Here is a 13,348-nt window from a genome sequence, read left to right on the forward strand (position 1 = left end):
CAGTTAAATCTGAATACTATCTAGCTCGAATTATCCAAAAAGAAAGGATCCAATCCACCATTGGAGGTCCATATTCTGATTTCAGAAGCTTAAACCCATCCTTTTGGAAAGGTGTTTGGAGACTGTCCCTATCGAGTAAGCTCTTGGTCTTTCTTTGGAGTACTCTTACTAAAACTTTGCCTATGAATAGGGTAATTAACAAAAGATAACCACACTTTAGTCCATTTTGTTATCTTTGTAGTCAATATGAATATGCTTTTCATACTCTTTTTAAATGCCTGAAATTTGTAGCCATTTGGATCCATTCTCTATTAAGAATGTGTTTTTCTCTCTTTCAAGATGCCCCTATGATGGATATTTGATCCAATATTTCCGCCTATTTGCAACAACAACATCAAGGACAAAATCTCCTTATTCAGGTAGTGTTTCTTCTATGGCATATATGGAAGTGAAGTAATGATCTTGTGTTCAACCAAAAAGACATGCCATATCAAAAGGTCATCTCGACTTTTTCAAGACATTATGAGAATTTTTCCCAAGCTCAAGAGCAATTTTCTACTCTATCAGCATGACATCTAGATGTTCATTTTTGAATTGCATCTACAATTGATACAATCAAGATCAATTTTGATGCAGGGGTGGATAAAAACAATAATAAATGTTCAATTGTTGTTATTGGTAGAAATTATCATAACATACTAATCATTTAGTCCTAAAAAACCTTTATTGATATCAAAGATCCTTTAATCCCGGAAACATTAGCATGTCGTGAAACTGTTTTTCTTTCTAAAGTTAAAGACTTAACTAGAATTACTTTGAAAGGAGATTCTAGCATTGTGATTGAAGCTTTAAAGGGTGGTACTTATTGATTCAAATCCAATAGGGTAAATTTCCAACAATAGTATGAAGCAACCTTATATTATTCAAATAGATCTAAAAGGAGTTTAAAATGATATTCATATAATTCAAATACACTTGAGGCATATTTCAATTTATATGGGGCATGTTTCAATTCATATGGGGGAATTTTGATGCAACACTTGCAATCATAGATTTAGGGAGTCTAATCAAGCCTATGGGCTAAAGCTACACAAAGGAAAACCTAAAGTAAAGATCAAGAAAATATTTTATGAAGATTTAGTTTAGTCATAATGGGCTTGCTATTTTTTATTATTTAAACACTTGCTTTATTTTGGTTTTGTTTGGACTTGTATTCTGGTCATATTTTATCTTTTAAGTTTTAGAGTGTTGGGTCATATTTTAGGTTTATATTTTAATACTTATGAGTTTTGATATGTTATTTTGATGTGTAATTTGGTTTAGACCTTGTGTGTGATTTGACCAAATTTAAGAACAATATCTTAGTATTTTAATTTTCACCTTACTATATAAGGATAAAAAACACTTGTAAGAGAGAACTTTTGAATCAAAATTTTCATAATCTTCTTCATGCCTTTGGCATGTACTGCTTGAGTGAGAGTGAGGATTTGTTTTCATCAATTGTATCAAGAATCTTGGCTAATTTATCAATTATTCATTGTGGCGTTTTTCGGATTCTCATCTAAATCCTTCGATCATTAGTGTTTCAGCTTCTCTAAGTGTGGGGTACCATAGGAGGCGGGTTTATCAAATCTTTGGATTCTATATCTACTTATGCGTGTAGGTTTGAGACTTGTGCCTTAAGGTTCCATGTCAGTTGATAACACATCAAACTCATAAGTATTAAAACATAAACCCAAAATATGACCCAATACTTTAAAACTTAAAAGATAAAATATAGGTAGAATACAAGCCCAAATAAAACAATTGTTTAAATAATAAAACATAGTAAGCCCATCACGAGAAAGTTGAATATTTACAAAAGTCTTTCTTGATCTTCACTTTAGACTTCCCTTTGTATAGTTTTGACCTATAGGCTTGATCAGACTCCTTAAGCCTATGATTACAAGTGTTGCACCAAATTTGCCTCATATGAATTGAAACATGCCCCAAGTGTAACATAGCAAGCCCAACATGAAAAGCTGAATTTTCACAAAAGTCTTTTTTGATCTTCACTTTATACTTCCTTTTGTATAGTTTTGACCTATAAGCTTGATTAGACTCCTTAAGCCTACGATTGCAAGTGTTGCATATAAAATTGCTCCATATAAATTGAAACATGCTCCAAGTATATTTAGATCATGTGAATATCATTTTGAACTCCTTTTAAACCCATTTGAATGATATAAGATTGCTCCACACCGTTGTTGAAAATTTGTCCTATTGAATCTATATCACTTGTCCCCTTTCTATTCAAGGAATAATCTATAATGTTTATCTTTAGCAAATGTCTTATATTCTTGTAGTTTCTCTCATGTTAACAGGATTTGCAATGTGTTTGCCCATGGAATTGCCTTTAGGATGTTTCTTTTAGATGCAATCCCATGGCAACTGTCCAATTACGTACTCACATATTTCTATTCCTAATGATCAATAAAATTCTTCTTTCGATAGAAAAAAAAAAATTATATTGACACATAATTTTCAAATTCCAAATATGATATTTATATAAAAGCAACTTAATTGAAATTAAATACAATTAATCTTAAAAAAAGGCTTGAATATTTCTTGTGTAAAATCAAATGACTTGCCATGGTAGAGAGGTTGCAGTTTGCATGAAATGAAGATAATGGAGATGTTGGGACATGAAAAGCACATTTAACCAACACCTTTGAAACATAAAAATATTTAAAAGTCTTAAGTATTACTTGTAAAAAAATTATAAGGTATAAAGAAAAAAAATTCACAACGATGTAATTATTTCATAATATTCTAAAGAATACATTAATTCAGTAATTTCCTTTCAAATTATAATTCATTGAATTTAGTTTTTTAATAGTTAATTAATATATAATGATTGTTTTAATTTTAATTGTTTTAAAAAATATATATTACTTAATAGTAAAATTTAAATTTGAATGGGATATGAATCTAACTAATTCAAAATTTAAAATTTTAATATTATTATTATTTTTCGGCCAATCAAAATAAAAGTCAATTTATATTAAATTCAACTAAGAATAATTTAGGGAATTTCATTTTTCTCACTTTCTATTTTTAAATATACCAGTGTTATATAAGTAATTTAAAAATAAATGAATTTGAGATTAGTTATTTAAAATTTTAAGTAATTTATTAAAAATCTTAATCAATCAACAATACCCAAACAGAGTTTGAAATCGTTGGACTAATGTTTTTTGAATTGAATTATACAACTTAATTAAAAAGTATTTAAATAGAAATATGATTAAAAATTTTAAATTTATAAATTCTATCATTAACATAAAATTTAAATTTAAATTAATTTAATTTTAACAACCTATTAAAATTCAATATTTTTTTTTAATGATAATATAGTTATTAGGACTATTTGGTTTTGATTCTTATTAAGAATGAGAACCATAATCAAATTTTTAATTTTTTATTTTTAAAAATTGATATAAACTAACCATCGTTTAAAATAAATTATGAGCTGTCGTCTAATATAGCTAGGCCTGTGCAATCGGTCGGTTCAGTTTCGAACTGAACCGAACCGAAAAAACCGAAAACCGAAGTGTTAAAATTTCAAAAACCGAAAAAACCGATTATGATGATATAACCGAACCGAACCGAACCGATAAAATCGGTTCGGTTCGGTTCGGTTCGATTCAAACCGAAATCTGCAATTTTTTAAAAAGTGATGAAATGCAACTATGAGATTGGAAGCAGAGGAGAATTACTCAAAAGTATTAAAATTCACAATAAAACAAAATTAACGAACCAGTGGATGAGGATAAGCCCTTCTCTCTCTCTCTTTAATCATCAAAACTGATTTTTAATTATTTTATTTTATTTTCTCTCTCTAACAACCTCCATATTTATCAGAAGAAATCTACAAATGGGATCTCCATTTCTGTTTCTTCTGTAATCTGTAATCTGTAATCCATTTCTTGAAGAACCCCATCTCTCAAATTCTTTATCTTTGCCTTCTTGTTTCAAATCTCAATGTCTGCAGCTTTAGACAGTAGTAGAGGGATGAGAGAGATCCAATCTTCTGGATATGTCCGCGGAGGGATCGTCTGCGTCGCCACGCCCGGGATCTTCGACTCGTTGCCGGAGAGTAGATTGGTAGATAAGGAGGAGGAGGAGGAGGCAGAGGCGGAAGTGAATGAATGTAGCTCATCGGCGTCCTCAACGACGTCGTCCATCGGAAAGAATAGCGATCTGTCGGGGAGAGAGTCATTAGATGGTCATGGTCGACGAGAAAGAGAAAGAGAATAATGGGTTTAGAGGATTCGTCGTCGTTAGGATTCGTCGTCGTTGGGTTTGGGGTGCTGGCCTGGGTTGGGTATCAGAGGGGGAGGGGGAGGGCTAGGCTCACGAAATCGGTTATTTCGGTTTGATCGGTTATTTAACACGTTTAAATCGAACCGAACCAAAAACCGAATAATTTTAAATATATTAACCGAACTAAACCGATCATCCCGATTAACCGAACCGAAAAACCGAAATTAATCGGTTCGGTTCGGTTTTTCGGTTTAAACCGAAATATGCACAGGCCTAAATATAGCTAGGTGATAATATTATAATAAATTGAAATAATATTATAATAAACTGATATACAGTCTTATTCGGAGAAAGGAAAATCTCTTATACCATAAAATTCGATCCTTTATTAAGATTCACTCTCTTTTAAAAATGTTGAATTTTTACATAAAATTACTGTTAGCAGGAACAATCCGGCAAATACTCATTATACTTGTAATCACGAGATCTTCGATTAATTAACCGGTTGAATTCCTTATTAATTGGTCTACACTAATCAAATTTTTAGTAAATACTATAATTAATTTCATTTTCTTCCTGTATAAAAATTAATGATCGTAGAAATAAAAATATGCATTCTCACACAATTACTCTTGAATTATAAATAATTTTTACATTTATTCTTTTTTTTTTCAATTTACTGATTTAAACGTTGGAGTGACTGTCTTAGATGTCAACTATCTCACACTCTCTTTTTTGCAATAGGTGGAGTGATTCGGTACGGTTTCGATTCAATATGGTTTTGATAAAATCCTAAACAATTTTGATACGGTTCAATTCAATTTTGATTATTACTTTAATTCTTTTTAAACTTTGATTTTAATTTTAATTCAAATCTTAAATTTTACAAATAAAATTATAATATTTATACCTTCATTTGAAAATAATAAACTAATATCAAAATAATAATAATAATTGATAATACTAACATTTAAACAATAATAATATCCATATTAATATATATTCTATACGATTTTCAGTTAAAATATTACATTATTTTATTATAATTATTAATTATATATTTTTAATGAAAAATACATGTATAATTAATTTATAAACATATATTATTAATATATGATTCACTTTTATTTATATATATATATATATGATAAATTATGATTAACTAATTAAATTATTTAAACCATATTATTACATTTTTTTATAATAATTAGATTATATGATTATTTTATAATATTTTTAGTAACTATTTAATAATTAAAAAAATTTAACTATTTAATAATTAAAAAAATAGAGTCATATTTACATTATATAAATAATTTAATTTATAAAAATAGTTAAGTAGTATTGAATATAAAAATAATCAAAAGAGAATATATATATACATGGAACTAAATTTTTATTAAAATTGAAATAACTCTCAAATAACTATTTTGTTTGTACTTTACTTATTTACAATTTTCTACTATATATTATTTAATAATTTATAAAATTAAAATTCATTAAATAGAATCTTATAGTTTTAATAATATAAATAATAAGATTATATTAAAACTATATAAAATGTAAAATATAATACTAAAATTATATAATATTACCATAATATCACTCAAATTATTTAAAAAATATATATATAATTAAATTTTTAATACGATTCTGATTTGATTTCGATATAATTTTTGAAAAGAAACTAAAATTAAAATTAAATAATTAAATAAGTTTGAGTTGATATAAAAAAATTAAAATCAAAATTAAATAATTAAATAAATTCGATTCGGAATAATTCAATTCCTGACAATACAAATTAATGTAATTTTTTGATTCAGTTTAAAACCGTGGACAGCTCTAGCCCGAGAGCTATACATCTTAAAAAGTATCATTATTCTCTCCTTCCAAAAACTTGGAGGTCTATGACTAGTGCATCTCTGAGTATTCAGATTCTCAATATGAAATAAGAGGGATCATATTGTTTTATTATTGCAGTCAAATTAGGCTTAAAAAGTTCTGCATAGTAAATTTACTCAATAATTTAGCTTATCATCGAGTTGAAAAAAAAAAAAGAAAGGAAACATCTTGGGTGGCTCTTGAAATCACAAACAAAACCCCCAAGAAACTCTCTTTTCCCCTCACTGAGGACAAAGAATCTAATCTCTCCTCTTCCCTGTAAAATCAAATATATACATACTATCACTATCTGTGATTCATATATGCAGAATACTTAAAGCTTATGGGCATGCAAAGTTGAGAGTGTCCTCAACAAAAGCAAGAGTCTCAAGTTCTTCAATGTTCGGAAGATCCAACACTCCATCAAGGGAAAAATCTCCAACCTCATCATTGCTTTTAGCCATAAAAAAATCTTCTGCACCGTCGAAAAATTTCTCAAAATCATTCCCAAATTCTGGGTAGCAATCAATACCCAGAAAATCCTGACTAATTGATGGTGATAGCAATGGCTCATCCCAAAATTTAGAAATAGATAGATCCTCTGTGAAATAATCTTCCACCAAATTCTCCAAACTGCATTCTTTCACTGCCTTCTGTAAACTGATTTCTTCTTTAATTGAACTTTCAACTCCATGAACTTGTGAGCTTGTATTGGAGACGTCAAGCACAGAAGATGGTGATGGGTGCGAAAACATATCACCGGATTGTTCCGGTACAGCTTTTGAATCATTTAGTGAACTGTTGAGTTTATTTTCTTCCATCATTCTCTCAAATTCCTCCTCCTTTTTCCTGTAAGCAGCAGCAGCTTCCTCTTCTGTATCATAGGTACCAAGCCATATGCGAACTTTTCGAAATGGATCTCTAATTTCTGCTATATACTTCCCCCATGGCCTTCGTCGAACGCCCTTGTAATTAGAGGACGCCATTCGAGTTTTCTTGTTTTCACCACAATTAGTGGTGCTTCTGACTTTGTCCCCATTGCTATTGTGTTGTGAAGAATCTTCAGCAACTGGTTCACATGGCAGGATTGAGAGAGTAATCTCTCTAACAATACGCTTACCGGTGCTCAATCTGTCAATCCTCTCAATGAATCCTTCATCTTCATCACTTGAAGAGTCTGTGGCCTCAGGATCATGGTATATTATTCTTACTTTTCTTAAACTTTTTTCCATGCCTAGTTTCTTTTTCTCTTCCTCGGAATTCAAATTTTGATCCAAAATTGGCCCTCTAAGGCCTGGCATTATACGAAATTCAATTTTATAGAGAAAACCCTTAATCCCAGAAAGGATATTAACAAAGAAAAACAAAATTGAAACGGGAAAATAGGAAAGCAAATCTTTGATAACCTTGATTATCAAGTAAACACCAAACCCCTAAAACCCAAAATTGAAAATAGTAAACGTTTGGTTAGACAATCTTTCAAGCAATCTACCCAAGAACAACACCTGCAAAAAAAAAAAAGACAAAATAAAGATCTAGACAATAATCTAAACCGATAATGCTCAGAAGAAAAGGAAAACAAACGTTACCGCTTTGATCTTAATCGGAAGCCGATGATCAAAAAGGTCTGATTCTTCTTCTTCTCAAGGGACCAAGATTGCTTGCAAAAATTGAAAAAATGGCAGAAAGAGATGGAAACAGAAAGGAGAGAAACCCAGAGCTTCTTTGGAGCTCCAGACAACAGATCAAACCCAGACGACATAAATCCTCTGTTTCTCACTCTGTCTTTCTCGATCAAGAAAGAGTCTGAAACAAACGGTTAAGTATAATTTAATTCAAATTAATCACAAAAATATTGTCTAAGTAATTGGGAGATTTGTTTCCAAAAGAGAAACAAATATCACTAAAAATCTGGAAACAGAACATAAAATCAAATTAAAAATTGGAAACACAGAGTAAAATCAAAGCAGAATAAATAAACTATTTGTGAAATTTGATATATGGGTTCTTACAGAGAGCTGATGAATCGCTCAGCTTGGAGCTCTCAGCTTCTCTCCCAGCCCAGAAATTGTGAAGGTGAAGTGGAAAGTGAGAGACAGAGTCCTCTGTTACGTGGGAGAGAGGAGACTTTGAACTGAAATAGGAACTTGCAATGGGCCCACTTTAAGCCTTGTGTGCGCCAAGCAGGACCACCTCAGCTTCCCATCCAAACTTAATTTGGATAAATATAACTCTTTCCTTTTTTAAAACATAAAAATAAAAAGGGAAAATCCTATTGAATTTGAAAACTTATTTAATTTTAATTATTTTTTAAGTTTTTTTTTAGTTACATTTATCCATATATTTTTTTAAAATATTTTATTAGGTATTTCAATTATATCCAAGATGATAAATTTTACTTGATTATATAAACAATTCTTTCCTAAATTATGGGAGTTTGTTGGATTAAATTGTATAATTTGCTTATTAATTTATCATTTGAAATTTTTATAATAATATTTATATATATTTTCGTTTAAAATTAAAATTTAAATATTTTTTAAAAATATTAAAATTTTTAAATAAAAAATATTAATGAAAAAAATATTTTTTATATAAATTATTAATTAAAATATATAAAATTAAATTAATTTAAATTTTATTCGAATAATAATTAGATTTGAAACAGATTTGAATAATTTAAATTAAATTTTAATTAAATATTAACGATATAAATCGATTTTAAATTTAAATAGACTAATTTACACAAATATATCTTTATATCCTAATTTTATGATAATCACTTTTAAGGAAAAAAGAAGAATATTACCATCTAGTATATAACACTAGCCTCTTACAAAGTATGAGTTGTGTTATTCCATTCATAAGTTGTAAAATTAAGTCTCAATTTTTCTATTTTTTTTAATTTCTTATATTTAATACAAAAAATTATCAAGGTTATTTGATTAAAATTCTTAATATTTTAATTAATTTACAATATATAAAATATAGACAAAGGAAGAATAATTAAACTAGTGAATAAGTTCTTATAAATTTTTATTAATATCAGTAATATAAATTAAAATTTTAATTTATTATAAATTCTATTTAAATAAGAAATTTGATTATGATTATTAATATTAATAAAATTAAAAATAAAAATTTGATTATTAATATTAATATGATTATTAACATTCTATTTAGTTGATGATTTAAAATTTAAATTTAATCGAAATTATAAAAAGCGATAACAATATGGGCTTTAAAGCCCAACCAAATTCCTCAAAAACCAGAACTATATTCAAACTGTTAAAAATGTTCTGATTTTCAATTCGATCCAATAGATTCCAATACAAATTTATTAATAAAAAATTTAAATTATTGGATTTAATATAAAATATTATAATAACAAATTTTTATTTAACTTGGAGAGATTTAGAGGAGAGCCGAGTGAAATCGCATCGCAACAGCCAGACTCAAATTTTCGAGCTTTGATTTGACACACTTCCCCAAAACCAACATATTCTTCTACCAACCCTCGACTCAAATTATCCCATCCATAGCCAATCTTTTCTCAAACCCCTTCTTCTTGATTATGTATATATTCAACCCTTAAATCAATTTTCCAATTCTCTACTTCTCTCTAATGGCATCCCCTTCACTCATGGACACTCTTTTTCAACGCTCATTAGACGATATAATCAAGGGCCTCCGCCACCAACAGACCGGAGAGTCTCCTTTTATTTCCAAAGTCGTTGAAGAAATCCGGCGCGAGATCAAATCGACCGACTTGCACACCAAATCTATAGCTCTTCAGAAACTTACTTATCTCAATTCCATCCATTTTGTTGACATGTCATGGGCTGCTTTTCATGCTATTGAATGCATATCCTCTCCCAATTTCTCACACAAGAAGATTGGTTACCTCGCGATCTCTCTTTCCTTTAATGAATCCACATCGGTCATTTTGTTGATCACCAACCAGTTGCGGAAAGATCTCAAGAGCAATAATGAGTTTGAGGTGAGTTTGGCTCTTGATTGCTTATCCAGAATTGGTACTGCTGATTTATGCAGGGATCTTACTCCTGAAGTTTTCACTTTAATGACGAGTTCTAAGGTTTTTGTTAGAAAGAAAGCTATAGGTGTTATTTTGAGGGTTTTTGGGAAATACCCAGATGCAGTTAGGGTGTGTTTTAAGAGACTGGTTGAGTGTTTAGATGGTACTGATTCACAAATTGTTTCTGCTGTTATTGGGGTGTTCTGTGAACTTGCTTCCAAAGACCCTAGATCCTATCTTCCCTTAGCACCCGAGTTTTATAGGATTTTGGTTGATTCAAGGAACAATTGGGTATTGATTAAAGTGCTAAAGATTTTTTCTAAGTTGGCCCCTTTGGAGCCTAGGTTGGCTAAAAGGGTTGTTGAACCAATTTGTGAGCATATGAGGAGAACTGGGGCCAAATCTTTGATGTTTGAGTGCATCAGGACTGTGGTGACTAGTTTTACTGACTTTGAATCTGCAGTGAAGCTTGCTGTTGCAAAAATTCGCGACTTTTTGGTGGATGATGATTCCAACCTTAAGTATCTTGGATTGCATGCGCTGTCAATTATAGCACCAAAGCATCTGTGGGCAGTGTTGGAGAATAAAGAGGTTGTTATTAAGTCTCTGAGTGATGATGATCCTAATGTAAAACTTGAGTCTTTGCGTCTTGTTGTGGCAATGGTGTCTGAGAGTAATGTGGTGGAAATTTGCAGGGTTTTGGTGAATTACTCGCTCAAAGCAGATCCTGAGTTCTGCAATGAGATTCTTGGTTCAATTTTATCTAAGTGTAGCCAGAATGTGTATGAGATCATAGTTGACTTTGATTGGTATGTATCACTACTTGAAGAAATGTCTAGGATTCCACATTGCCAAAAGGGGGAAGAAATTGAGAATCAGCTTATTGATATAGGTATGAGGGTCAAGGATGTCAGACCCGAGCTTGTTCGTGTTGGTCGCAGTCTGCTTATTGATCCTGCATTACTTGGGAATTCTTTCTTGTGCAGGATCTTATGTGCTGCTGCTTGGGTGTGTGGGGAGTATGTGGAATTTTCAAGGAACCCAGTTGAACTTGTGGAAGCACTCCTACAGCCTCGTACTAGCCTCTTGCCTCCATCAATTAGAACTGTCTACATACAGTCTGCTTTTAAAATCTTAATATTTTGTCTACATTCATACCTCTTACAAAAGGAAAATATTGGCAACGATGTGGCATCCGAGGTGCTGGGTTTAAAATCTCAAGGTGAATGCATAGGAAATTCTGCTTTAGTAACGGGCAAAGCACCTGCCTGTCAAGAACAGGATGAAGGGTTCACTCCAAGGGATCCAAATAAATCATATGAAGATCTTTCTATTATAAATGATGGGGACGGTCAGACATCTGCTCTCCTGGAGAAAGGTTTCACACATGAATCTGTTATTAACCTGTTAAACTTGATTGAAGTGGCCTTGGGCCCACTATCAGGAAGCTATGATGTTGAATTACAGGAGCGAGCTCAGAATGTCCTTGGATTTGTTGACTTGATAAAGCAAGAAATACCCAATCATTTGGTTTCCAAGAGAGCATCCAAAATTGTTGACTTAGTGCATGATGCCTTCAATGAGGAGCTTGGTCCAGTCTCAGTAAATGCTCAAGAGAAAGTTCCTATACCAGATGGATTAATGCTAAAGGAGAATCTTTCTGACTTGGAAGCAATTTGTGGAAATGTACAGTTACCTTCTACAATTTCATTTTCTCTGGGTAGTCCTTTTGGGGAGAGTGTTGTTGCTTCTGTCTCTATCCCCCAAAGCAAAGAAGAGTCAGAAACATCAAGTGAGTCCACATCTTTGCTTGCAGAACACCGCAAGCGACATGGATTGTACTACCTTCCATCAGACAATAAAGAAAGTTTATCAAATGATTATCCACCTGCAAATGACCCTAAATCCAGTGATAACACCAATGATGATGCTCAAGATCTAGTTAAGCTTACTGGCCAATCACTTCTCACAAAGAAGAGGACAAGCCACGCAAAGCCTAGACCTGTGGTGGTGAAGTTGGATGAAGGAGTTGTAGCACCAATCATTGCCAAGAAACCAGATACAAACGATGATTTGCTTTCTGATGCTGTCCGAGATATTTTGTTAGGTAATGTAGCCACACCTGCTTCGTCCCAAAGTAGTACATCTGATAAATCATCTAATAAAAGAAAAGGGAAGGAGAAACTGAATATTAATCTTTCTGAACCGAGAGAAATTTTAGTTGTAGAAAAGCCTGATCTTGGAAATCCAAGTTCACGAAGAAGCAAACACCGGAGCCACGGCAAAGATAAAAGCAGAAAAAGTCCAGACAAAAAGAAATCTGATGAAATTGGAGATCATGGGGATAAAGGAAAGCAGAAGAGTAGACATCGCCATAGTAAGCATAAATCAAAACAAAGAGCTGAAGGGCCCTTAAATGTGGTTGCACAAACGCCAGTAATTCCTGATTTCCTTCTATAACATTGAAATTATGGATCAATTCTCCTGTGCCAAGAACATGGTTAGTTTATTCCCCTGTATTCTACTGTATGGACTGGTATTTTTTTGGCTTCTTTTTCCAGATTTGGTACATTGATTTTTGGTCTGTCTCACTTTGCTTGCTTATCTTATTTTAAGCCTGGGGTTTGTTTTACATGTTACACGTTGTGAAAAAAGATCTAGATAGTGAAATGTAGTTGTTGATATTGACAATTCCAAAAGAGACAAGAAGTAGAAAAGGGAAAAATAGTGACATTCAATTCTTGTTGAAGTTTGAAATTAATGAGATTTACAAATCTGGTTGTGCTGTGGTGCTTGCTCAATGATGACTGAAATACTGTTAAAAATGAGCAACTAAATAGATTTAATATTTAAAATTCGTTATTAGTAGTTAAATTGAAGGATAAAATTGTATATTTTCCTTTATATTATTACATTATAAATTAAACTTATTTTATATTAATTAATAAATAAAGCTTTCATTTATATAGGAATGTGCTACCATAACATAGTACAATTCTCAATTTTTAAACTTCACTTTTTACTTAAAATATGAGTTTAGAGAGATAATGTGTCTAAATTAATAACATTTTTCTAAAATAATATTTTCAATAATAAAAAAATAATAATTAGACAATAATTTTTTTA

At 30.9% G+C, this 13,348-nt stretch overlaps 2 protein-coding genes across 2 annotated transcripts; one reads left to right on the top strand and one right to left on the bottom strand.

Annotated features, from left to right (window-relative positions):
- Window positions 1-6,290: 6,290 nt before the first annotated feature.
- Window positions 6,291-8,302, bottom strand: LOC110607570 (ethylene-responsive transcription factor WIN1). The gene is made up of 3 exons (XM_021746706.2): window positions 8,199-8,302; window positions 7,776-7,992; window positions 6,291-7,691 (listed from the first exon to the last, which is right to left on the bottom strand). Exon 3 carries the CDS (start codon window positions 7,485-7,487, stop codon window positions 6,528-6,530), a length of 960 nt encoding a protein of 319 aa, XP_021602398.1. The 5' UTR covers window positions 7,488-7,691; window positions 7,776-7,992; window positions 8,199-8,302; the 3' UTR covers window positions 6,291-6,527.
- Window positions 8,303-9,603: 1,301 nt separating this feature from the next.
- On the top strand, window positions 9,604-13,023 carry LOC110607572 (AP-3 complex subunit delta). Its single transcript, XM_021746708.2, has 2 exons — window positions 9,604-12,329; window positions 12,444-13,023. Exons 1-2 carry the CDS (start codon window positions 9,812-9,814, stop codon window positions 12,680-12,682), a joined length of 2,757 nt encoding a protein of 918 aa, XP_021602400.1. The 5' UTR covers window positions 9,604-9,811; the 3' UTR covers window positions 12,683-13,023.
- The last annotated feature ends 325 nt before the right edge of the window (window positions 13,024-13,348 follow it).

This window comes from Manihot esculenta, chromosome 5 (assembly GCF_001659605.2).
Source record: "Manihot esculenta cultivar AM560-2 chromosome 5, M.esculenta_v8, whole genome shotgun sequence".
NCBI lineage: Eukaryota > Viridiplantae > Streptophyta > Magnoliopsida > Malpighiales > Euphorbiaceae > Manihot > Manihot esculenta.

Excerpts from the sequence above, each read along its gene's own strand:
- LOC110607572 (XM_021746708.2), top strand. The coding sequence starts at position 9,812 with ATGGCATCCCCTTCACTCATGGACACTCTTTTTCAACGCTCATTAGAC. Across the intron at positions 12,330-12,443 it reads TGTCCGAGATATTTTGTTAG|TTGTAGAAAAGCCTGATCTT; the intron begins GTAATGTAGCCA and ends GAGAAATTTTAG.
- LOC110607570 (XM_021746706.2), bottom strand. The coding sequence starts at position 7,487 with ATGCCAGGCCTTAGAGGGCCAATTTTGGATCAAAATTTGAATTCCGAG.